At 46.7% G+C, this 23,651-nt stretch overlaps 1 protein-coding gene across 2 annotated transcripts in view; it reads right to left on the reverse strand.

Annotated features, from left to right (window-relative positions):
* Pde1b (phosphodiesterase 1B) overlaps positions 1–23,651 on the reverse strand; it is a 28,741-nt gene that overhangs the window by 2,934 nt on the left and 2,156 nt on the right. The window contains exons 1-14 of one of the 2 annotated variants that reach the window (XM_021652080.2): positions 13,842–13,970; positions 8,481–8,594; positions 7,065–7,247; positions 6,835–6,901; positions 6,394–6,510; positions 4,079–4,219; positions 3,626–3,726; positions 3,410–3,535; positions 3,191–3,292; positions 2,122–2,242; positions 1,816–1,897; positions 1,396–1,504; positions 683–813; positions 69–191 (exon numbers count right to left, since the gene is read on the reverse strand). In XM_021652080.2, coding sequence (XP_021507755.1) covers positions 88–191; positions 683–813; positions 1,396–1,504; positions 1,816–1,897; positions 2,122–2,242; positions 3,191–3,292; positions 3,410–3,535; positions 3,626–3,726; positions 4,079–4,219; positions 6,394–6,510; positions 6,835–6,901; positions 7,065–7,247; positions 8,481–8,594; positions 13,842–13,894 — 1,551 coding nt within the window. In that variant the 5' untranslated portion in view covers positions 13,895–13,970 and the 3' untranslated portion in view covers positions 69–87. Of the gene's footprint in view, positions 1–68; positions 192–682; positions 814–1,395; positions 1,505–1,815; positions 1,898–2,121; positions 2,243–3,190; positions 3,293–3,409; positions 3,536–3,625; positions 3,727–4,078; positions 4,220–6,393; positions 6,511–6,834; positions 6,902–7,064; positions 7,248–8,480; positions 8,595–13,841; positions 13,971–23,651 lie in introns of those variants that run through there. The other variant, XM_021652079.2, reaches the window with a different exon arrangement.

Genomic DNA, 23,651 nt, shown 5'->3' on the forward strand with positions numbered 1-23,651 from the left:
CAGCAGAGCCCAGGGATGAGGCACCTGAAGCCAAGCTGGCTTGGCTACCCTCCTGCTTTCCAACTCACCTGGCCAGCCCCCAGTTCCCTAATCCAGATTTCCATTCTGGTTGTGCTCATCTTCTGCAGGGGAGGGTGGGGCCTCTTCCTCACAGGGGGACAGTTCATCGATGGACATCTGGTTGGTGATGCCTACAGAGGGTTCCAAGGATGCTGATGTTAGACTATGAGGTAGTTTCTCCAGAACCAAGATGTATGTGAAGAAAATAAGAGGACTGAAACTCATCTACCACCTTCCTCCAAACTGAGCTACTTACACCCATTCCACATGAAAAACTCATAGGCCCTGCTCACAGTATTGTCAGAGCCACCAAGCTACCCAGATCTCCAGGGGCACTATTTGGAGACAGCCACAGTGTAAGAGGAGTCCCACCACATGCACAGGGTCCCAGGACTTAGAATACTGTGGCTGTCCCTATCCTCTCTCCAGCTCTCATTCTAGAACATCCCATGCCATTCAACTAGTCAGCCTTTCCTGTGGCCTCCTATTTTAGCCTGACTGGCTCCATTCCCAGCTCTAGGAGTCAAAGAGTTTCCTGGGGCTTAACAAAAAGGGGACTGCTATTGCTCCACCAGCCAGCTCTAGAATGTTCACACACACATGCATACATAACAGCACCTACCACTAGCTGCTCGTTCCTTCCACTTCTGTTTGTTCTCTTGAATGTACTTGGTCCAGGTGGAGCGGAAACTGACCACATCAGGGTTGGGGTCTCCTACATCCACATCCAAAGAAGGCTGGCGCCACTGGAAGCTAGAAACAAGACCCCATACACACACCCAATTCCAGACGTAAGACCCAGCCCTCTTCAGAACCTAATTCTTAGCCCTCAGCATAGAGAAGATGAAAGAGAAGGAAGAAGCTGAGGGGCTGGAATCCTCCTCTTTTCCCTCTTCTAGATACCCCAAATCCTTGTCTCTCTTCCCACAGTTGCACCCCTCCCTCTCCACACTTTGTCTCCTCAAAGGAAGAAAATACTATAGGGGGCTGGAGAGGTGGCTCAGCAGTTAAGAGCGCTGGCTGTTCTTCCAGAGGTCCTGAGTTCAATTTCCAGCAACCACATGGTAGTTCACAACCATCTATACTGGGATCTAATGCTCTATTCTGTCATGCACATGTACATGCAGATAAAGCTCTCATATTCATAAGTAAATACATATTTTTTAAATGTAGGAAGCCTAGGTGTAAGCCACACCCTTTTGTGGCACACAGAGGGGCTCTCAGACCTGAAACAGCCCACCTCCCTCCCACCTCCTTCTAGGCTTTGCCTCTTCTTGTGAGGGAATTCTCTCTGCATCCAATGAACCAGGACACATGGTTTCCCCAGCCAGTCACCTGGGCTGACTTTTAGACTTGGAATCATCGTCTGACAAGGGCTGGACACTCTTCTCTGCCACATCAGTCAGCACAGAGAAAGTAGGCTCCACAATGAAGTCAATGAAACCTGCAGGAAGTGGTCAATCAGCAAAGATGTCTCACTTGGAGGGCTAGGCAGAGATGAGAGGGAGCATGGCTGTGAGCCTCAGCTGAAAGTAACAAAGCCTAGAGAAGCGAATTGGCACCAGAGCTTTTCCACTGGGGACAACCTGGAGAGGATCTCTTTGTGAGCCCAAAGAAGTCCTTCTAATATGTCACAGACCCCCATATCCAGCCCATCATCCTTGCCTCAGCAACAAGAGCAGTTTAGGCACTTGGAGGTTTGGAACAAGCCTGGCCAGACCCAGACATCTCCCTTCCTCTCCTCCTCATACTCACCTATCTGGGACTGGGCCACCAATGTGGAGGTGCGATCACAGAGTGGAGAGAAAGGCAGGCCCAGCTCTGCCTCCTTGTCACCCTGGGAAAAGAGGATGGACGCCTCAGGAAGGCTGGGAAGATGAGTGGCTACAATGGGAGAAAAGGATGCTGCCCCTTTGACCTGGAAATGAGGGGTGTGTAGAAACAACCAGTTCTGCCGATAGAGACTTGACCTCACAGGCTTAGGATCAATTCGGGAGTGAAAGGTAGATAGAGCGGAAGCTTGCAGAGAAGGGGGTAGGAAGGCTCCACTGACAAAGTTACCTGGCGGAAGAACTCTTCCATTAGGGCCTTGGTCCAGCGGCTGTGAACTGACCACTGCTTGGTTGGGTGGCTGATGTCAGCAGCATGAAGCAGAAGAGATAGAGCCTTGGATTTGTCAATCCTGGTTAGGGCAAGTATTAAAGAAAGAGAAACTGATCCTCTAGCAAAAGGAAACCTTGGCCATTCTGCCAGTCACACACACACAACCCTTTCCACGTAACTAAACGGTCTACACATACGCATACTCATCTGTATGTATAGATGTAGAAGCACAGATAAGTAGCTGAGAACCCAAGCTTTTAGAATCAATGGACATAAATTTGACTGTCTCTTATATCTCTACCACCCATTAGATGTATGATACTAAGCAAGTTACTGAAAATGTTGTAATTCATTTTCTTCAAGCCAAAAGTAAAAATAATAATCCTACCACATACTGAGTTGTTCTGCGAATTAAATGACTTATAACAAGTATTTCAAAGCGTCTATCACACAATGTGTACCCAGTGATGTTATTTACATGATTCTTGCTATTAACCCACCCCAACAGTGTTCCATGGTGACCCTACAGTCTGTATCCAGACACCACACACACAGGTCAACACAAACCTCCCAAACACCAAGTCCATTCTCGCTTATGCACACTTATCCATTCCCAACCCCTTCTAAACAGCATTCAACAGCATTATAACACTTGTTCTGTCTTCATTTTGTTCTTTTTTAACCTCACACAAGTCTCCCAGTGGCCTTTTAGAATAGGAGGTAGTATAGAGGGAGACACTTCACTGTAAGCATTTCAGACAGGGACACATGTCCAGAAAGATCGAATGTACTTCCCAACATTCCAGAGAAATCCTGTCCTGCAGTAACAATAAAGGCCCCCATCAGACCTGTTAGATACAAATCAAAGGCCACATTCACAAATAACGCAAAGACTCACCCACACACTCAGATGAGTGCCTGGAGCCAGGAGAGTCTCTGAACCCAGGTAAGAACCACTGCCCAGTGTACTTTGACTTATAAGGCCCTCTGTCTGGCCTGGCCTGCCCTACACCCCTCCATGTGCTACCTTTCCAGCTGCTGCAGGGCTGTCTTCATGGACTTCACTTGCTGAAAATGGCAGGACATGTCTGTGGCCAACACCATTTCAATGACCAGGGCCCGCAGCTCTCTAAGTGAACAAACAGAAAAGAGTTCAGTCTTCTCAGCACTGGTAGGACTAAGGGATATGGGGAAAAGGCGCCTGGAATGAGGGTTTCAGGGATGCCACATGCTGGCCTGTGCTCACACAAACTCATCCTTGGTGAGATTGATAAAAATGTTCATCTCATCATCCTGCATCAGACGAAAAACAGAGCTGATGTGGTGATTCTCCAGCACCGAGCGATCATTGTACAAGATGGCACATTCTGACCTGTGAAAATGTATGTCATGCCCAGCCCCCTATAAAGGGCTCCATTGGCAACCTTGGCCCCTCCTGCTCCTGTCATGCCCCACTGCTCACTTGGTCTGGATGTGGAAGCTGTTGGTTGTGCCTGTGTGCTCATAGTCATGGATGGCTGCAGCAAAGATGATGGCCAAGATCTCAATTTCTGACAGGCAGTGCTAGGGGAAGAAGAAGATTAACTTGAGTCAACTCTGCCAGTCACTCCCAGACACCTTCCTCACAACTATGGCACTCTACCCATCATCAAAGCTAGCCACGTGTTTCAACTCTCAGAATGGTGAGGGAGCTTCCTCTGTTCCCACCAGTCATATGCCCACTATACCCCATCATGTGTCCCCAGCATTGCCCAGGAAGTGTTGGTACACGTGGAAATTCTCTGGAGGAAGTTAATGCAACTTGATTCTGAAGGTGTTAGAATGGCAGGAAGCAAAGGACACTGAAAAAGCAGCCAGAGCTTCCTACTTCTGAATTCATAGGCCCTGAACAGCAGGAACATGGCCATGCACCTACCACCATGCCTGTGCGGAGCAGGAAGCAATGTACAGTCTGGGTCACATCGGCTGCATGAATCTGGTTGTGGTAAGGGTTCTTATATTTCCCATAGCCTGTCTCCAAGGCTTCCAGAAAACTCATCAGAAATACAGTGGGAATCTGCAGGAGAAATGGAGACATCACGGACCTACAGAAGTGATGAGACAATACCAGCATTCTTTACAAGGTAGTCAGATGTCATGATGCTCACCTGTAATCCCAGCACTTGCCTGAGGCAAAAGATTTCCAAGCTCCAGGCTAGGATGTGCTATATAGGGAGACCTTCTCCACTCCACTTCACCCATCAACCCTCCCAAAAAGAATTGGGTGTATACCAGAGAACTAGCACTGGCTCTGCTAGGTCAGCTGCTAGATTGAATTCAGGCTCTGTACCATCTGCAGCCTTTGTGACTTTGAGTAATACACATGCCTCCCTGTGCCTTTCTAATTGCAAAATAAAGATACTGCTACCAACCTAGGATTTAATGAGAAAAAATACAAGGCAGTTAGTAAATACTCTCTGAAGAGTATCTATAATTATTATTATGTCTCTGAAGATTTCTAAGAAAAGGAAAAAAAAAAGCCTCCCACCTACCTTCCAAACACCTGCATCATCCCCAAATCTAATACCATAGAGAAGGACTCAGAAACAAACAAACAAACCAAAAAAAAAAAAAAAAAGAGTAAGATGAGCTGCAGGACACCCTTGCAGCAGTTATAGAGAACTGCTCCTCTTGGAAGCACTCCCTGACCACCTCCACTCCACATATGCCAATGGGCAGCTCACCAGGCCCACAGCATTTACACAGATGTGCACACGCCCCAAGAGCCATGGCTCTATCCAGGCACCCTCAATTCTGTCCTTGACTGTCTTTGTCCTTGGGGTATCTCTGCCTCCTTCAAGAAGCTCAAGGCTCCTAGAGGACAAGGCTAGTCTTCACCTGAGGCCAGGAAGGGATCCAGGGCTCAGGACTTGGGGGAGGCATGTGCAGATGAACTTCAGAGTTACAATGGACACATAAGTCATGCCACTAGTCAGACCCAAGCATTCCCCTGCCACTACTCCTGGAGGGCTGTGCCCCAAATTCAGGAAATTTTAAAAGACTGTTTCCATGACAACTGCCCTTGCTTTTGCGTTGCCATGGTGTCCCTAGAGAAAAAGAGCGGGGGGGGGGGCAGGAAGGGAAGAGACCATGGAGCTTGGGAAGGAAGCCTGACCAGGACTCAGTGGAGATACCTCTCTCTAACTATCGTTAAGCAGTCAGGCAGGCTAGCTGAAGTCAACTCGGTGCAGCCGCTCTTGGGCCCCCCTAAGCCCAGTCCTTTCACATAGAGAGGGAGTTTGGAAGAAGCTGGTGTCTGTACCTCTGAGAACCACATAGCAAAACAGGAACTGAGAAAGAAACCCTGCAATTCTTAGACTGAGGAGAGGAGGCTGGAGTAGTCGAGGAAAGTTTAGGGGCCATGCCTCATGAAGGCCCAGAAGAGAACCTAGCTGAGCAGCTCAGGACCCGGGACTTTCAAAGGAGGAAGAGTCAAGGGTCAGGAAGAGGCTGCATGGACGTTACAGTGAAGTAAGACAGGGCCACGAGGACAGCCCCACCTTTACTACTCAGCCCATGCCCTTCCAGGTCTGCTACTTTGCCTTCAACATCTATTGCCACCTCGGGTGCCACTCCATCCCTAGGGCCACTTGTCAACCCCTCATACTTCTCTTCCAGAGGTGGGTTCTGTGTTTGTTCCTGGCTCAATTCCCTCCCAGTGCTGCTCCCTCCAGATTCATGGTCTGGAGCAGCCTTCTGTCCAGGTTTTCTTCCTCTCTGCCAAGCACACAGGCCTTCCTAGGTCTGCCCAGAGCTAGTTCCCTTCAGAAAATCCCCAGCACAGACCAGAGCTGGAAAAAGTAGTCAAGTGTGCACTGACTCCTCCTTTCCCCCAGAGAACAAATAGAGAGATTCTAATCCCAAATGACGACAACACTGGGCTCTATACCTCCAGAGTCCACAGACAAGTGCAGAAGGGGAGGCAGATAGCAGATAGCTTGAAGGGATAGGCTGGGAAGGAAAGGGAGGAACATCCCAAGATGCTCACAGGCTGGGACCTCAGGAAGCAGTGGAGGCAAAGCTGGATTACAGCAGTTTCGGGAAAGGCAAGAATGGGGTGGGCAAGGGTTCATCCCTGACACTGGAACAGGATGAGGGAGCTATGGAGTCTACTCATTGGCAATCTTTTAGAACTGGACAGTGAGGAGTGGAGGGGCCCTGCGTGGAAGTAGAGGTAGGATGCTGCCCAACCTTGAAGCGACTGATGAGGCTATGCCGAGTCAGCAATTCGAAAACAATGGTCCTCAGTGCGTGGTCATCAGCTGCCCGATTCAAGGAAAAGACATCAAAGCACCAGAGGTCCAGGTTCTGTGGAGAAGCAACAGACTAGGTAGGAAGCTCCCTTCCAAATCTTCCCTGCCATGGCAAGATCAGTTGGACTTCTAGGCATACTTCCCAATGAAGAATGAAAGCAAAGGTGGTTAAGTGGGTCTCTTTCAACCCAGGTATCTCTCAGCACCAGAGAGACAAGAAGACATGCATTTGTCTCGTGGCTGGCAAAAAGTTGTCCAGAAGAACATGGAAATAGTAATTAAAAGGGAAATAAACATCACACCACAAACAGATTCTAGAAGTCCCAATGGTTATTTCAAACCCCAACCTTTTCCTCTTTCCCAAAAACCCACGGGTCACCTTGAGACAGTTGTGGACTGCAGTAGAATACGTGGGGCCCACAGAGGTATACGTTCTCCGAAACATCCTAAGAAAGAACAGAGAAATCAAGAACACAGTCTAGGGAGCAACAATTTGGCCAATTGGGCTGTAGGGCTAAGTCTCAGGGTAGGTAGGGTCATAAAAGATCAGGCTGGCTGGGACAGAGGGTACAACAGAAGCAAAGGAGGTTGAGTATGGGCAAACCTCACCGCTCCACGAAGATCCCAGCCTGCACAGCATGCACGATGCTGCGGAACTTGGGTTTTTCTTCTGCCCTGCGACCTTTGGCTCGAGTCTGCTGGGTGAAGGTGGAGGCCAGCCAGTCCCGCACCTCTGAAGGCACAGCATCTGAACGAAGCTCCCGAAGCTCATCCTCAGTGTCCAGGATTTGCCTGTGGAAAGTCACAGCTAGAGACCATACACCTAGTCACGCCCACTTAGCGACTCTTTCCCTGGAGCTTCACCTTTGCTTTGTTTTATCACAGCTCTTGTGTCTATCTTCCTATAGAACATCTCTAAAAGTGAAACACTCATTGTATGAGGCATGAGATCACTATGGACATGGCTTAGCAAACAATGAAACACCACCTGCCAGGGATGCTCTAGGATAACACAGTCCATCAGAAATAAACTTCAAGGTTCACATATAAAATTTAATTTTTTTTCCAGATGTGGTAGAGGCAAAAGGACCCAGAGTTCAAGGCTAACCTTAGCTACATAGCAATGTCAATGCCAACCTGGGTTACATGAGGCCTTGTCTCAAACAAATAAAATAAAATAATTTTTTAATTATGCTAGTAGCTACATTAAAATGGTAAAATAAAACTGTCAAGGGGCTTGAGAGATGGCTCCATGTTTAAAAACACTTGCTATTCTTTCAGAGGAATAGGGTTCAGTTCCCAGAACTCACATCAGGAGTATACAACTGCCTGTCACACTAGTTCCAGAAGATCTCACACCCTCTCTGGCTTCCACATTGGCATCAAGCATGCATGTGGTATACATACATACATACATGCAGGCCCTCACACAGACAAGCAAAATTAAAATAAATAAATCATTTTAAAATTAAAGAAAAGAATGTCTTGAAAACTGGTGCAATGTTTAATGATAAGTTTTATTTAAGCTAATTCCTTTCTAAAATATTATTTCAAGAAAAAATCAACATTTAATAAGTAAATGACATTTTGTGTTATTTTTTTGTGTTAATTTACAGACACATTTCAATTCATCCTTGCACATTATAAGTACTCAGTAGCCAAATGGAATCAGAGTCATCCTCCCCCCTGGCCAACACAGGTCTAGAGAGGTATTCCATGTGGGCAAGGTTAGGACTAGATGGTCTCTAGGAGCCCTTGTATCCCTGAAGCCATCACTGTTTTTCCTTTTGTCTTTCCCAGTACTGGGGATCAGGCCAGGGTGTCAGGGGCGTGAGGCAGTCACTCCACCACTGAGCTCCACCCCAGACCTTTCCAGGCAGTCTATCTCTACATCCCTCCACCCTTTATCTCTGCCCCATCCTTTGTCTGTCCCTGTCACAAACCCTCATTCCAGCTCTGCCCTCCTCCCTCTCTGGAGCTCTGCCTATCTAACATCTTCCTTCTCTGTCTGCATGCCTCTCTCACCGTGTCTCATCAATGTAGACAGCTTCCAGCAGGGAAGCTGTGTATTCCAGGTTTTTCTTCAGCTCCTCGATGTTAACCTCCCCATTCTCCAACTGCTTCACCATGTAGCGCAGCCTGCAGATGTGAGTACAGAGGTCCTGCTTAGACACTATGGCTCATTCAAGGGGTTCTCCAATAGGGGGCACTTCCCAGAAATACCTCCAATCTTCTGAGATGTTAATAGTTCTAACATTAATGACAACAGCAGTCAGTTTTTTTCACACCAGCTATGGCTTCTGCCTATAGTAAGTTAATATCCCCCACAGTTTTAGCCTAGGCAGATAGCAGCCTCAGGAGTGATGTTCCTGCTTCACAGTCTCAATACTTCCCCAAGAGAAAGGCTTTGGGATCAACACCAATCCAAACAGTCCCCAGAATCCTTTCATTGTCTTGGTTAAGACAGGGAGGGAGACATGTCCACAGCTCCTCAACCCCGGCAAGGATGGCAAAGGCACAGAACAAAGACTTTCGCCTGGCCTCACTCCACACAGGCAGAGCTAATGGATTATGATTCCAGAATCCATCAACCAGAACAAAGCAAGTTAACCCCTGGCTGCCCAGGCTCATGTCCCAGATAACTTCTGGCAGAGTCACTATGCCCATGCCCTGTCTCTGGCCCAGACAAAAATTTACCCTTGCAAAATAGTGGGGTGAATCCAGGTTCTCATTCACCTGATACCTTCCCCCAAGGGGACAGTCTTTCACACTTTGCAGCTTTGAATCTGGGGGTCACTAACTGAGAGGTTTCTTGAAAGCCTAGCAAAAGCAGCTCAGAGTTGCAAATAAAACTCTGGCTCTATACAGTAATTTTGAAGAAAGCAACTCACCACCATCCCAACACTCCCCATCACCATACCCAGGCTCTCCCATCCAGGTGGGGTGAGATAGTAGCTAAGATAGTTTCTCACTGAGAGAGATTTCAAAACCCAAGGTCACTCTGTGATTCAGGGAGGAGAAGAGAATGAGTCAGGAACTAGAGGCTGAAATTAGCATCAATTCCCAGAGATGCTGGGGAGGAAGAACAATGGTATTCCTGAACAAAATCAGCTCTAGAATCTTGGGGTCTCAGCAACTTTGGAATAGGGGTGCTCAAAATAGCCAGCCCCAGGAAGTCTCACCTCAGAGCCCAGCAGTCATGGCCCACATGTCTGAGAGTAAATGGGGCAGAAGGGAAAGGGGCCAATCTGGGGGTAGGGAGTTAGAGGGAGGAGCCACATGCCTCATGAGTGGGTACCTCATCATGTGGAAACAGTCAGTTGTCTGACAAGGAGAGTAGGTTTAGGAAAGCTCAGCCCACTCCTGCTTCACAAAGGAAGAGGAACAGAAAAGGGACTAGAGATATTGGAAGGCTTTCCCAGCCAAATAAGCAAGAAAGGGATCTGCCAGGATATCACAGAACAAAAAGATGGACTCTTTGAGCCTAGACAGGGGTTCCCTCTACTTAGTCCTGATAACAGAGGGCTTTGGAATAAGCACACACAAAACAGAAAGAAAGGCCTCTTCTACTGCCCGTGATTAACTTCTCCTCATAGTCCTGCCCTTACCCTAATCTGCTACTTCACTGAGCCACCCTTTTTATTTTTTTATTTTAATTTTTATTAATTATACTTTATTCACTTTGTATCCCCTCATAACTTCCCCCTCCTAATTCCACCTTCCCTCCCCCTTCTCCATGCATGCCCCTCCCCAAGTCCACTGATAGGGGAGGTCTTCTTCTCCTTCCTTCTGATCCTAGTCTATCAGATCTCATCAGGAGTGGCTACATTGTCTTCTTCTGCGGCCTGGTAAAGGCTGCTCCCCACTCAGGGGGAGGTGATCAAAGAGCAGGCCAATCAGTTCATGTCAGAGACAGTCCCTGTTCCCATTATTATGGAACCCACTTGGACACTGAACTGCCATGGGCTACATCTGTGCAGGGGTTCTAGGTTACCCCATGCATGGTACTTGGTTGGAGTATGAGTCTCTGGAAAGACCCCTGTGTTCAAATTTTTTTGTTTTGTTGCTCTCCTTGTGGAGCTGTTGTCGCCTCCAGATCTTACTATTTTTAACGAGGTCTCCAGAAATCAATGCCCACCATTGTCTTTCCCAACCAACCTAGAGGAAAACAAGTGCTGCCTCTCAAGTGAACAGCCACACCCACGGCCTTACATTTGCATTTATTTGCATAACTGCTAAGAATGCAGCCAGTTCTGCACTTTGAAAGTGTTTTCTCCTATTTTATCTTATTTTATCATCACAATGGGCCAATGGCAAGGAAGGTGGAAAAATAATTCCAAACCACATTTCCAAAGCATAAACCCAACTCCTTGACATTTTTACCACTCTGTATAGTCTTTGAGGCTGAAATCCTAGGTTCAAAGCTCACTTCCTGAGATGCACCCATTGTGCAAGTCACTAATTTTTAATCAATATGTATTAAAATGTGCCATGGAAATAAAAACGTGCCATGAACAGACTAGAGAGATGGCTCAGCATTTGAGTGCATGGTACTCTTCTAGAGGACCTGAGTTCAATTCCTAGCAACCCTGTTCCTCTAGCTCCAGGGGATCTAACACCCTCTGCTGGCCTCCACAGTCACCCACACATATGTGCTATACACTTGTCATGCACAAAAACATACACACATACACATAAAAATAAAATATATATATTTTAAAAGCAGTCTTAGCCAGACAGTGATAGTGCACTCCTTAACTTCCAGCACTCAGGAGGCAGAGACAGGTGGATCTCTGAGTTCAAGGGGTATATAGAGTAAGTTCTAAGACAGCCAGAGCTACAAAAAAAAAAAAAAGCCTGTCTCAACTACCCTTCAAGGAGAAAGAGAGACAGAGAGAATAAATAAAAGTGCTTTGGAGACTGCAGATACTAGCATCTCCTTGGATCATAATTTTAAACTGATAAATTATAACCCTCACAGCACATTTGCTAAACCAGAGGAAGGAATGCCTTTTTAAAATTTATTACTTGTGTGTGTGTGTGTGTGTGTAGATGTAGGTGTGCCATGGCACTTGTGTGGAGGGTAGAGGGAATTTGTGTATTCCATTCTCTCCTTTGACCTTCAGAAGAGTTCTGGGGATTGAACTCAGGTCATGAGGTTTGCTTCAGAAGCTCTTTACTCCCTGAGCCATCTCCCTGTCCTAGAAACATGGCTCTTTAATGAATACCCTAAGTGATTCATAAACACTCAGCTTTTTACTCTAGAGCCTCAGTTTCTTCAGCTGTAAAACGGTGAAGCACTCCCACAAAGCTATTAAGAAAACTAAAGGAAATAAAATATGCAACAAGCCTGACACAGACAAGAGGTCCCCACAACCCAAATAGGAATTAACTGCCAGCATCACTGGCTCCCATTCTGCCCCCACCACAGTCCTTCAAACCCAGCAAGCACCTGCCTGTTCAATCCCAGACCAGGAAAAGAAACTCAGTTAAAATGGAGATGACAGAAAATGGTAGTGACTGGTGTCTCTCCTATATAATTTTAAATCTCATTTGAATCTCACAAGCATCTTAGGGAAGAAGAAAGTGCCTTTGTCCAAAGTCACAGGACTTGTTACTCTCAGGTTGGCAAGGCCAACTCACACTAAAATTAAGGAGACCACCCTATCTCCCTACACATTGATGGTGTTTGGGCAACACAAGTCTGACAGTGTAATCCGCTTAAGAGACATAGGGCATTGCACCCTTGCCTCAGAGTCCCACCGTGAGTGCTCTGTTGCCCAGAACTGTCAGTGAATTCAAAGGACATGGCAACCATCAATGTGGTACAAACATGCCTGGTTTTCCTGGTTCTCTATACTCAGAGCACACAGCATGTGCTCAATAAAAGCTTATCAAGTAGAGGAGACATGGAAAGACTAATCAGGTGAACGGCCACCTGCCAGAGCCTATGAAATGACACACATAGCCAGGCTTCTGAAAGACTAGTGGTGAGCCCTAGGACAAGAAAGAAGCCTTATGCTGACTTTAAACAACCATTCAAGTTCCATCTTCTCTGGCTAGATCTCGCCCAGGAACTTCCTTGGAAGTCTGAATGAAACACAATCCAGACAGCAGAAAGAGGCAAGAAAGGAAAGAGAAAAGACTGAAGAATAAATTTGATAAACAAGGAATTCAAGAAAAGGAGCTGGACTCGGGCAGCTGAGGGGATCCTGGTGCTGAATTGCAGCCAATTAAAGTCAAAGAAATGAACCACATGTGGGTTCTTGTGCACACACACACACACACACTGTAAGCAGCAAGGCCTCTTTTATCTCAAAGTCCTTCAGAGTGAAGACCCCTATGCCTCCCTAGCTACAGAAAGTCCTTTTCTTCCCCCTCTTCTAGTCCATCCCTCTGTTTCAGACCTGAGAGAACCTGGCCCATGAAAAGCACTTTCCTGGAAAACAAGAAGTTCAACACTGTCCAGCTCTTATCAAACCTCCAAGAAAACTGAAGTTTCCCAGAATTCCTTCTACTCCCATCCATACCCATTTCAGCATCACACTCCTTCCTTCACTTTTAGTGCCCTCCAATCTTGACCCTTGGCAAGTCCCAGTCTCCCCTGGCTCTATGTGGAAGAGAAGACTCTGAAAATAATAACACTAACACACAGAAGACCGCAGCCCCCACCAGGCCATTTCTATGGATCACAATATGAAAGGCCATCTGGGGATTTCCAAAGCTGTCTGCCTCTACTTCCAGTATGAACACTACCACAAAGATCTCTGTAGGTAGGGGGCTTAGAAAAAGATGGCCTCAACCCAGAGAACTAGGAGAAAAAGAAGATAAAGAAACAAATGGAGTATAGTAGGTCAGTGGTAAAGCTCTTGCCCTCCAGCACTGGGGGTTAAAAAAACAAAACAAACAAACAAACAAACAAAAAAAAAAAAAAACAGTCCTGGTATGGTAGTTCATACCTGTAATCTCAGCACTTGGGAAGTAGAAACAGAAAGAGTTTAAAGCCAGTCTGGGCTACAGAGGGGAGAGAAAGAGATGAGGGCTGGTGGGGGTGAGGGGTCAGTACAGGCATATGAGGTCTTAAGGATAACAGGGATCATGAAGGAAAGAGAGAAGGAAACCATGTGAAAATACCTATCATAGTTAAGCAGAAATAGCAAAGAAATACAGAAATAGAAGAATTCACAAACAAGCTGTCCTCTCTTTGGCCTCCCCTCTCCTCTTGGCCGCCTCCTCCTGCCCCCCTCTCCCTTCCTCATTCCCTCTCCTCCTGGCTTCCTCTCCTCTTTCCTCCCCTCTCCTCCTGCCCTCTTCTCTTTCCCCTCTTCTTTCTTCTACTCCCTTCTCCTTCTGCCTTTTTTCTCCTCCCCAATCCCTGGCACCTACCTGAGGATGGGGCCCTGGAGATGACCCCTATGAACAGGAGCAGGATTTGCCATGGAAATCAAAGTTCCCTACTTCAAAGTATCAAAACGCTGACCCCAGGGCCCAAGGGCTCCCTACTGCAGACCAACTCCCTCTTGAACCCCCCAACTTCCTCTTCCAGGTCCCAGCAGAACTGAGCAAATAACCAGAGAGCTCTTTTGGACAGGGAACTGGGAAAGCCTAACTAGAGGGGTGATGAGACAGACCTAGCCCACAGGAACTGGGTGAGAGGCCGCGGGAAAAGTTTCACGTCTGAATCAGCCAGAAAACAAGAATCTGCTGTCAGAAGAGTCCCAGAAAGGCCAGAAATAGCACAGGCCAGCCCCTTGTTCTAAGGAGGTGGGGCTCTTCTTTGGGAAAAGGGATTAGCAGGCAATGTCCAGAGACAGGGACAGGGAACCATCCTGAATCTGTCACAAAGAACTCTATGGTAGGAGTGGAAAGGGCCCGGCCAGACACCAGAGGGGCTAAGCAGATCCACTTCTGCAAATCTGGGCTTCTCCTAGGGTCATTCTCCCAGGAGCCTTGGCCCACTTGAGACAATCCACAAGGCAGGACAATGAGCTCCTACAAAATTATTAGCATTTGGGAAGGTGCTTGCAGAAACTAGAGGCCAGAGAAAGCTCACAGGTAGAGAAGTACACAACACCACTCCACAGTGAATAAAAAGTCTGGGACACTTGTTCAAAGAGAATGGAGGGTGATGGGCGGGGACTGGCAGAAAACAAACAAACAAAAACACGAGACTGGCCAAATTACTTCTAGCCCTGATCTTCTCACTTTACTTATGGGAACTGGAGAAAACCGTGAATTAACCAGAATAAGGTCTACACAGCTCAGAAGTGGAGGAGAGATGATAGAGCCCAGGAAGGGCGAAATGAGGCTTCCAGGAGAGCTTGAGGACAAAAACCCCTCTTCCACCTCCGGGCGCCCTGCAGGAAAGGGCCCGGCCTCTGCATCGCCAAGTGGACTGCGCACAAAGCCCCAGCAGCTTCCGGATTGGCTGCAAGATGACATCACCAATACAAGCGCATTGGGGCCACTATTGGCCCACTGGGGATGGGGCGGAGCTAAGGAGGAGGTACCAGGGTTGAAGCAAAAAAGTATCCTCAGATCTAGGGTCGCTCAGTGGGAGGCGTGGAATGAAATGTGGCTGAAGTAAGAGAATAGAAAAGGAGCAGACCCAGAACTTGAGTGTTGTGAAGGGACGTCTTTTTCCTCCTTCCTTACCGCTCAGAAGCAGAGAAATTAAAATACTGTCACTGTGCCAAGCCCTTAAAGGAATATAAACAAACGAAGTTTAGCGACCTGCTGTTTCTCAGCAGCTCTGAGCGCTGGGACAAGTGAAAGAGACAAGTGACAGGATTAAAGACCCTCGGATGGCTCTCTAGAGGACTAGTGGCCAAGAAGGGGGAGGCAGGAGGCCCACCCTCTGTGCCCCACCGTCTTCACCCTACCTACCATGGCCACCAGCTGCTCAGTGCTCCCAGAAAGGATTAGACCCCGTATCAGGGTCGCAGGCCAAGCCATTTGGCTTGTTTTTCATGCTGACTACGAAGGATGGTGAGAGAGGAGGCAGGTGACAGCCAGCTGCACTCAGTCCCAAACAGCAGCATCCTCCAAGCTGTGTTTGCTTCCCTTCCTGCAAGTGCCCTGCTCTGCTAATCTCAGCTCTCCCACTGAGAGGTAGACATTAATTTAAACTGGAAATCCTTGAAAAAGACAAGTCATTCTTCTGCTCTCTTGCCCAACAGCACCAAAGGTGGCTGGACAGATACTGCTCACCGCACACCGTATGGTGTGTCTCCTATTTCGATCTACTATAGACAGTCCTAGTAAGGACAGATTCAGGGGCAACCCACCGCCCCTTTCCTGGAAGGGTTCATACATTTGTCCACACCCTGTATTCTCCCTCTGACTGAGCTATGTTACCTAGAAAGGATGGAGATATGAAGACCCCACAAGAAGTCCAACGTCAATTTCCCTTCAGCTCTTAAGTCCCTTCGGATATTTTAATATATTAATGTTTATGTTAACATAAAAAGTTACAGGTTTCATTATGGCAATTCCATAATCTATGTCATTATGCTTTGTTTTTATTTTGTTTTTTGGATGGTTGACTGGGATTATTTTGTTGTTTTTGCTGCTGTTGGGGTTTTATTAGGTTTTCTTTTGTTGTGGTTGTTTGTTTGTTTGTTTGAGACAGGGTCTCTCTCTGATAGCCCTAGAACTCATGATGTAGAGCTGGCTGGCCTTGAATTCACAAGGATTCATCTTCCTTTGCCTTCCAAGTGCTAGGATTAAACATGTGTGCTCTCACACGTGGCTTTATGCTTTGTTCTTATTCACCCCTCTCCTCAAATGCCCTCTCCCACCCTTCCTAACCCCTTCTTGCTGGGCACTCTTCCCCTCCAAATTGTCTCTCCATTTGCTTTCATGTCACATGCATTTCATCGCTTTCTTCCCCTCCCTCCTTTAAGGTCTCTTCTTACCCTCTTACACTGCCCATTTCTACTTTCATTAACCCTTGAATTTGGAGGTAGAAAAAGCTCAAGGACATGGCCTCCCTGTCCTGTCCACACCCAACTTTCTTCACCCTGTACTAAGGACTAATCATTGGCATAGAGGACAAAAGTGGAAGGAGAGGAGTGGGAACAGGGGTAGTGTTGGGAAAGAGATTATCTAGCTGATCTCAAAGTTTCAAAATCTCAGAAACTGGAAAGAAACAAGGAAATCAGCTAAGTCTCATTTTAAAACGACTTGAGTAAAACTCAGGAGAATTTGCCTTGATTTTCTCACTGTGTAGAACCATGGGGAAATCTCTCTGAGTTCTGGTTTCTATGCTTAAATCTAGTAAATAGCACCTGCTTCCCAGAAGTCTAGCAAGGACCTGAGGAGAGTGTTATGAGAGCACTTTGAACTATACAGTAGCACATCCATGCAGAAGATTATTGCTTTAGTCCAATCCTTTTGTTAGTTTCCAAATATTTATTGAGAGACTTTCATAAAGAAAGTTCCAATGCCCACTAGTACCCAGGACCCAATTTTCTCACACAGTCTTCAAATGGAACCTGAGCTATGTGTGAAAAAGCTCCAATCGCTCTAACCATCTAGGGCTTTTCTCTCCTCTGTAGGAGCTGGGAGGCAGCCGAAGCAGAGCCAGGGACCACACAGAGTATGGAGCTGCAGAACCCAAGAGCAGCCAGAACTTTGCCTCATGCTCTGCTCACACCCTGGCTCCCATTGCTATCTGAGCAGCACTCTTCCTGGCAGCTGGCTGGGCAGAGTGGCGGGGGTGGCTCCAGGGATAAAAATAGCCCCCCCCCCCTAGTTGCAGAACTCGGATGCCATTCTGGAAGATGGCAGACATCAGATTGGCATAGTAGTCATGGAAGCCACGGGAGATCTTTAGGCACTGGACAGAGAAGGGGGTGGGGGAAGGGGCAGAGGTATGTCAATATTCTTCCATCCTGGTAGGTGGTACTGTTGGTGAGGTAGACAGAAGTCCAAAAGAGCGAAAGATGAGATAAAAGTGTAGAAGGTCCTGAAAGGCAAATAGAGAAAGAAAGAAATTTGGGGGGTGCTCCAGGAGACGGCCAGGAGAAATACCAAGCCAAGAGTGAAGAAGTCTGCTTCTACCTCACCTGTGTATAAGTGCAGCTCCCAGTCCCCCAACTAGAAGCCATTCTAACTGGCATTCCTAGCAACAGCACAATACAATTCAGACTGTGCTGTGGAAATAATTTAAGTAGTTTGAGCCTTAGATCAGAATAATAAGAACTCAGGTGTCCAAGTGCCTGGCCCAATACTGCACACAAATATATCACCTCTCCCTCAGACTTCAGCCCTTAAGAAAGAGAGTAATTGGGAAAGGTTGGCACTAACATATGGTGAAGGCAGATGGGAGAGAAGGTGCCAGAACCCCATCTAAAAGAATGCTCTCCAGCTCTTGTCCATTGATCCCTCTCTGCACTGTGGAGTTCTGCTTACTAACCACCTCCACAAACCACCCCACTAGTCCACTAAACCACATCCCAGCAGACGTCCTGTTTCCAGGGCCCTGACCAAATGTTTAAAGCAATCTAAGATGGGTAAGAGCTGGCAGTTTGACAGGGATGACTGCAGGCACGTGGGGCAGCATAGAGCTGGGGCGGCAGGATTGCAGTATGGTCCCAGTCTCATCCCTACCAACTAGTTCTGGGCATCAGTTGCTTCCTCTGTAGCTTTGTGTAGCTCTTGCATTCAGAGCCCAGCATTGGAGACACTGAGGAAGAAGGGTATCTGGGCCTTGATTTCTAGATCTAAAGTTCTTCCTATCTGACTAACTCACTGCTTCCCCCAAATCAGCATTTACCAGGTCTTAAAGGAAGATGATAGCATCTTTTTTTTTAAATCATAGAATGGCCACTTTCTAGGTCTGTGAATTTCCCAGGAAGTTCTCCTGGATATCTACCCTCAATACATTCTGCAGCAATCAAAACAACAGCCAACTCTGTTGACATTTCAAAGGCAAGCAGAGGAGATGTGTTACACATCTTCCACATTGGAATTCCTAAAGCTCCAGCTTGGTGCAGAGATTCTCCAGGCTATGAAACTTGGCAAGTGTGCTCACTCAGCCCAGGCTGAAGGGAGTTTCCAAATAAGATGGACATAGAGAACAGAACTAGGGAGAAGATGCCAGGCTAGATGTCGGATGGCTGATAAACAAGGGCACAGGAAGCTGAGGATGTGAAAGGAAAGAAAAAACTTCCTAGGCCCCAGATCCTGTCTGTTAAAAGTTCCCCAGGCACCTGAACCAGAAGCTCTACACCTTTCTCAACCTAAACAATGCCAATACCAGCTGGCAGCCTCATGGCCCACTGCAGCCACCATAATTATTTGCTGATCTGACTTCTCACCTGACCTGAGAGACCAGCTCAGCAAAGAGCAACACTAAAATACTCCTGACTCTTCTCTCAGCCTGATTCCCAAATATCCCTGGATATACCTTGGCCTTCCTCTCTGTCAAACTCCAACACAGTCCCCTCTGGGGATTGCTAAGGTCCTCCATTCTGAAGCAGAATCCTAAGCTGATGTTTTCTTCCCACCACAGATAGAGGAGGAGCTGCAGGTGAGAGTGCAAAAACCACTGCAACAACAGGGTGGGTAGCTGACAAACACCTCTGGGGAGGGCCTGCCGTGAATGCTTAGCAACCACCTTTCTTCTAAACCCAGTACAGGAACTCCTCTCCCTGTCCATCCCATCTCAGCCCCTCTAAGAACTCCCTCCCAGCATTCTTGGACTAGCTGTCTTCTCCCCTTAGGGGACAACCTCTGTATCTAACAACTTTCAGCCTCCCCAGTGTCTCACCTCCACTCCACCTACTGCCCTCATCTTATGCCTCTTTCTCTGAAGCTGTTCTGAAGAGAATTGGAAAATAGCTGCTCGACGTTGACACCTGAGAAAACCAGCCCCTAAGACTCAAAGGCAGTTACTTGCCTTCTTCCCTAGAGGGGCTAAGAGGGCGAGGTCTCTAGTCAGGCAAAAGAGGGGCCTGCAGAGAGCAGGGTGAGGTCTCTAATCAGGCAAAAGAGGGGCCTGCAGAGAGCAGGAGTGAGGTCCCTAGTCAGGCAAAAGAGGGGCCTGCAGAGAGCAGGCGTGAGGCTGAGCTCTGAAGAGGGCTCCAAAGGGCACCTTGCAGCCAACTTACCCTACTGTCACCTCAGCAACACCTAGATGGTAGAAGCTCTCAGCCAGGAATGAGAGGTATTAGGAAGATAAAGGCAAGAAAGGGTAAGTAAAGCAACAGGGACAGAGAGGGACACAGAAAAAGGAAGAAAAATGAATATAAGAAAGATGGCAAACCCAAGAAGGATGGGGCTAATGAGGAAAAGGGAGAGATTATGGGAAGGGTCAAGGGAAAGAAAGGGAGAGAACAGCGGCCTTAGAGATTTCCTCAACCATTCCTTTGCAGTCTCAACAACAGGCAAGACCTCTTGAAAGGGTTCGGTGGAGGCTGGCTAGTTGGTCCTTTTGTTATAGAGACAGAGTCTCGTGTATCCCAAGTTGGTCATAAACTCTCCCGAGTGCTTAGATTATGGGTATGCACAACAACACCTGCTTTCAAGGTTTTCTTGTCCTCCATTTTAATCTGAGAGAGAATGAAAGGGAAAAGGTCTAGAGAGGTCCAGGCTTTTCTCTGACTGAATCTCACCTGGCCTTCCAGGCCTATTGTATGCCCAACCCCTTCACCTTCCTCTGGGCAAAAAAAAAAACGACAGGTGCAACCTCATATGTAGAACCATCTTGCCTCCCCAACCTGCCTCCTGGAGCTCTTGGGCAAGCATAATAGTACCAGGGTTCCAAAGGATTTATAGAGTCCTTCTAAAATAAGAAGTAGAGGAAATACAAAAATTAAAGTAACATAGAGAGGTAAGACATGGAGTGGAAAAGGGAGACTATGAAAACCAGGGAGAAGTTCCCTGGGCCATAGCTGAGAACGAAGAAGAGCTGACCCAGGTGTGAGAAAAATGCACTCAGGGTTCTCTTTTCTCCGCAGGTCCAGGTAGCTGAGAGACATGATCTGCTTGATGATATTACACCAGGCCAAGTATTTAGGATGAATACAAAGGGGGGTTCCCCAACATAGAGAACCCCATGGAGTAGGGGCTGCTTCTCATGCCCTCAGCATTGCTCAGAACTACAATTGTTCCATCTTTGTCTAGTCCAGTCATTAGGACTACGTAATAAAGAGTCCTGTTCTCTTTTTACAGTAACCCACAACCTTCACTGTGTAGCCCACTTCCAGCCCCATTAGCCTCTAATTAACTGCACTCAGACATGTCCTCACCCTCACACGTAATAATTCATCAGCAAGACTCTTCTAAATCATGCCCCAAATACTGGGTTCCAGCTTACTTGATAATTCATGTTCCTGTCTCCTGAAACTTTATCTTTTTCTCTCATCCAGTCATTAGTCCCCCATTCATTCCTTCACAAAGCAAGCTTCCCCATGCTAAAAGATCTCCAGATTTTATCATTTGAAGCCACTTTCATATGGATAATATCAAAAAATCAGAGATGCTGAGAGACCGTATGAGTTCAAGATCACATGGCACAAAATTGGCAGAGGGAGAATTTGGGCCTAAACACATCTCCTGATACTCTCTGTCCTGCCATGAGCAAGCTCCGTGATTCCTCCAGCACATGTTCTAAACTAGGCGTGTGGGGAGCTCTTTCTTTTATCGGAATTTGAGTTGGCCTGTATCTGGGTCTTTCCCCAGCTTACTGCAGGAATTCCCTCCCTCTATATCCCAGATGCTACACAGTTCTCATTCATGCAGTTCTGTAAAGGAAATAGAGATGGTAAATGTCTGGTGAGAAAGGGGCTATAAAAACCAAGGAGAAGAGAATCCCTGGGCCACAGCTAGAAATGAAGGGGAGAAGGCTTGTTCAGAGAAGATAGGAAAAAATAACAACAAAAACAAACAAACAAACAAAAAAAAAAAGCAAAAACTCCCACTGAGGTCTGAGAGGCCTGCTGCTCCTGTTCTCCAGAAGTATAAGGAGCCACAGTTCGTCCTTCAGTCTTCACAGCAGCTCCACAGCTATGTGCAGAAAATGGGTAAATGACATCAGGATTTTCAATGCCAGTAAGAGCAACATAAGATTACTAGATGGGGTATATAAAACATTCGAACCAACAGTAAAATTAATCAGTAAGAATCTGGCCCAGTCCCAGCTTCCTCTTGCTGTCTTCTGGATCTCCTCAAGGATTACCAAGATATTTGAATGTGTCACAAATACATATAAAAGATCACATATACCTCATATCACACTACCAGCATGCTCATTCATCCCATAGATGCATATAGAACCACTTGAGGCAATCAGGTAAGAGCATACCTTCTAGCATATTAACTGTCAAACACACCATTCATAACCATAAAAAAAGACACACCACCGTGGAGCTGTGCTTCCAACATGCGTCACCCTCTACCTAGACTTATGGGTATATATGTCTGGCATTCACAGTTTCAGTCTCTCATTCACACACAGCCTTTGTGTCTTCTCTGTTACTCATTCAGTTCCTGGCTCTATCCTAGGGTCCCACACCTCAGCACGCAGCAAGCATACCATCTCCCTTTCTTCTGCCTCCATTTCCTGCACACCCCTCTCTCCTGTGTGGAGGTATGCACGCATTAAAGAGTCAGAGACAGAACTAGATCCCATGACTTTACATACACATATTCATTCGTTTCTTTCTTCATTCCCTTATAATAATATTTCTTGAAAGCCTGTGTTGTATAAGGTACCACATGAGACTCTGATGAAATAAAGATAAGCAAAAATCACTTCAAATGGGTTCTTGTTCTAGACTCAGCTGTTATGACCTTGAACCCAAGAATGAAGCAGGGGAGAAACAAGAAAAGAAGATTGTGCCTATACTATCCCACACACAAGAGGAATAGCTACCTAGAAAATTTAAAGTTCTGAAAGAAACTAGGGCAGAGATGAAGTTGATGCTTGTACGCCCTGGGAGACAGAACTCACATCTGTGTTTCCATTTGTGCTTAACCCCCAAAAGAAAGACCCAGAAACCTAGAGTGGCAGAATTTCCCCTCCTGTAATAGTGTAGGCAGATGAGAAAAGGCGAGCCTCCCCGGTTCTTCAGGAGCACAGGAAGCATGTTTACTTCATCCAACATTACAACCCCAACTCCCAGTATGCTGCCCGGTATGATAGACACCCACACTGTTCATGAATGAATGAATGAATGAATGAGCCAAGGCAGCAAACCAATCAGGGTTTTTCTTGATTCAAAAAAAAAAAAAAAAAAAAAAAGACCCTGAGAATTCCTTCTACATCCAGTATCTCTTCCTCCATTCCCCAATGTCCTCTGGTCTTAGATAAGGGTGGACAGCCAAGTCAAATCACCAGCTGGAGATGTTGAAATCAACATGACCAGCTCCTCATTTTTAGGCTGTATTTCTCAGCTTCTTTTTTTAGGAATCTCCTGAGTTAGAAAATTTTTCCTGCTAGCCAGAAGTAAAACCCCACTGTTGGAGACTTCCTACCCATATAGCCCATATTCTCAGCTGGTCCTAGTGTGAGAAATGGTATTGCTGGATGTTCTTTTCAACAAGAAACTCCCTGAACAATTTCATTAGTGGAGGCTTTGCGTCCAGAGGCAAAAGCACCCTAAGAGTCTGTACGCCCTAGATTAGAACTTTAAAGGGAGGGGGAGGAGGAGGAGTTGTGTTTGGGAACCAAGATACATAAAGAGACAGATATGTAGAAATCCCATCTGTTTTCATTTCCATTTAGTGCCTAGTCCTGAGACAGTCATGTCTATCTCCCTGTTTCCAGACTAAGCAAACTCTTTTACTCTCTCACCCATGAGAAAGAGGGAATTTCCATTTCAGGGAATTCCTCTCTTCTCACTCCTTTAGAAACAATGACTAGAGGGCTGGCAAACTCCTCCCACCCAGAAAGAAAGAAAATGAAAGCCTGAAATCCTTCTTCAGGTTGTCAAAGCCTTCTTAATATTCAAACCAAACCCAATCCAAAAAGCCATCAACCTGGGTTCTACCTTTAACTCTTTCTCTGCTTCGAGAAAATGAGACTGAGAATCCACTTGGGGGTGGTGAATAATCAGCTAGCTAGCATTCCTTAGGACCAGCTTTCTGAAGTCAGATAGACCAAAGTCATCTAGTCAGTGACATCACTGATTATTGCCCACCATTTAAGGCCATCTCAACTAAGACGCTGTGCAAACCTCTACTGCTTGC

This window comes from Meriones unguiculatus, chromosome 8 (assembly GCF_030254825.1).
Source record: "Meriones unguiculatus strain TT.TT164.6M chromosome 8, Bangor_MerUng_6.1, whole genome shotgun sequence".
Lineage (NCBI taxonomy): Eukaryota > Metazoa > Chordata > Mammalia > Rodentia > Muridae > Meriones > Meriones unguiculatus.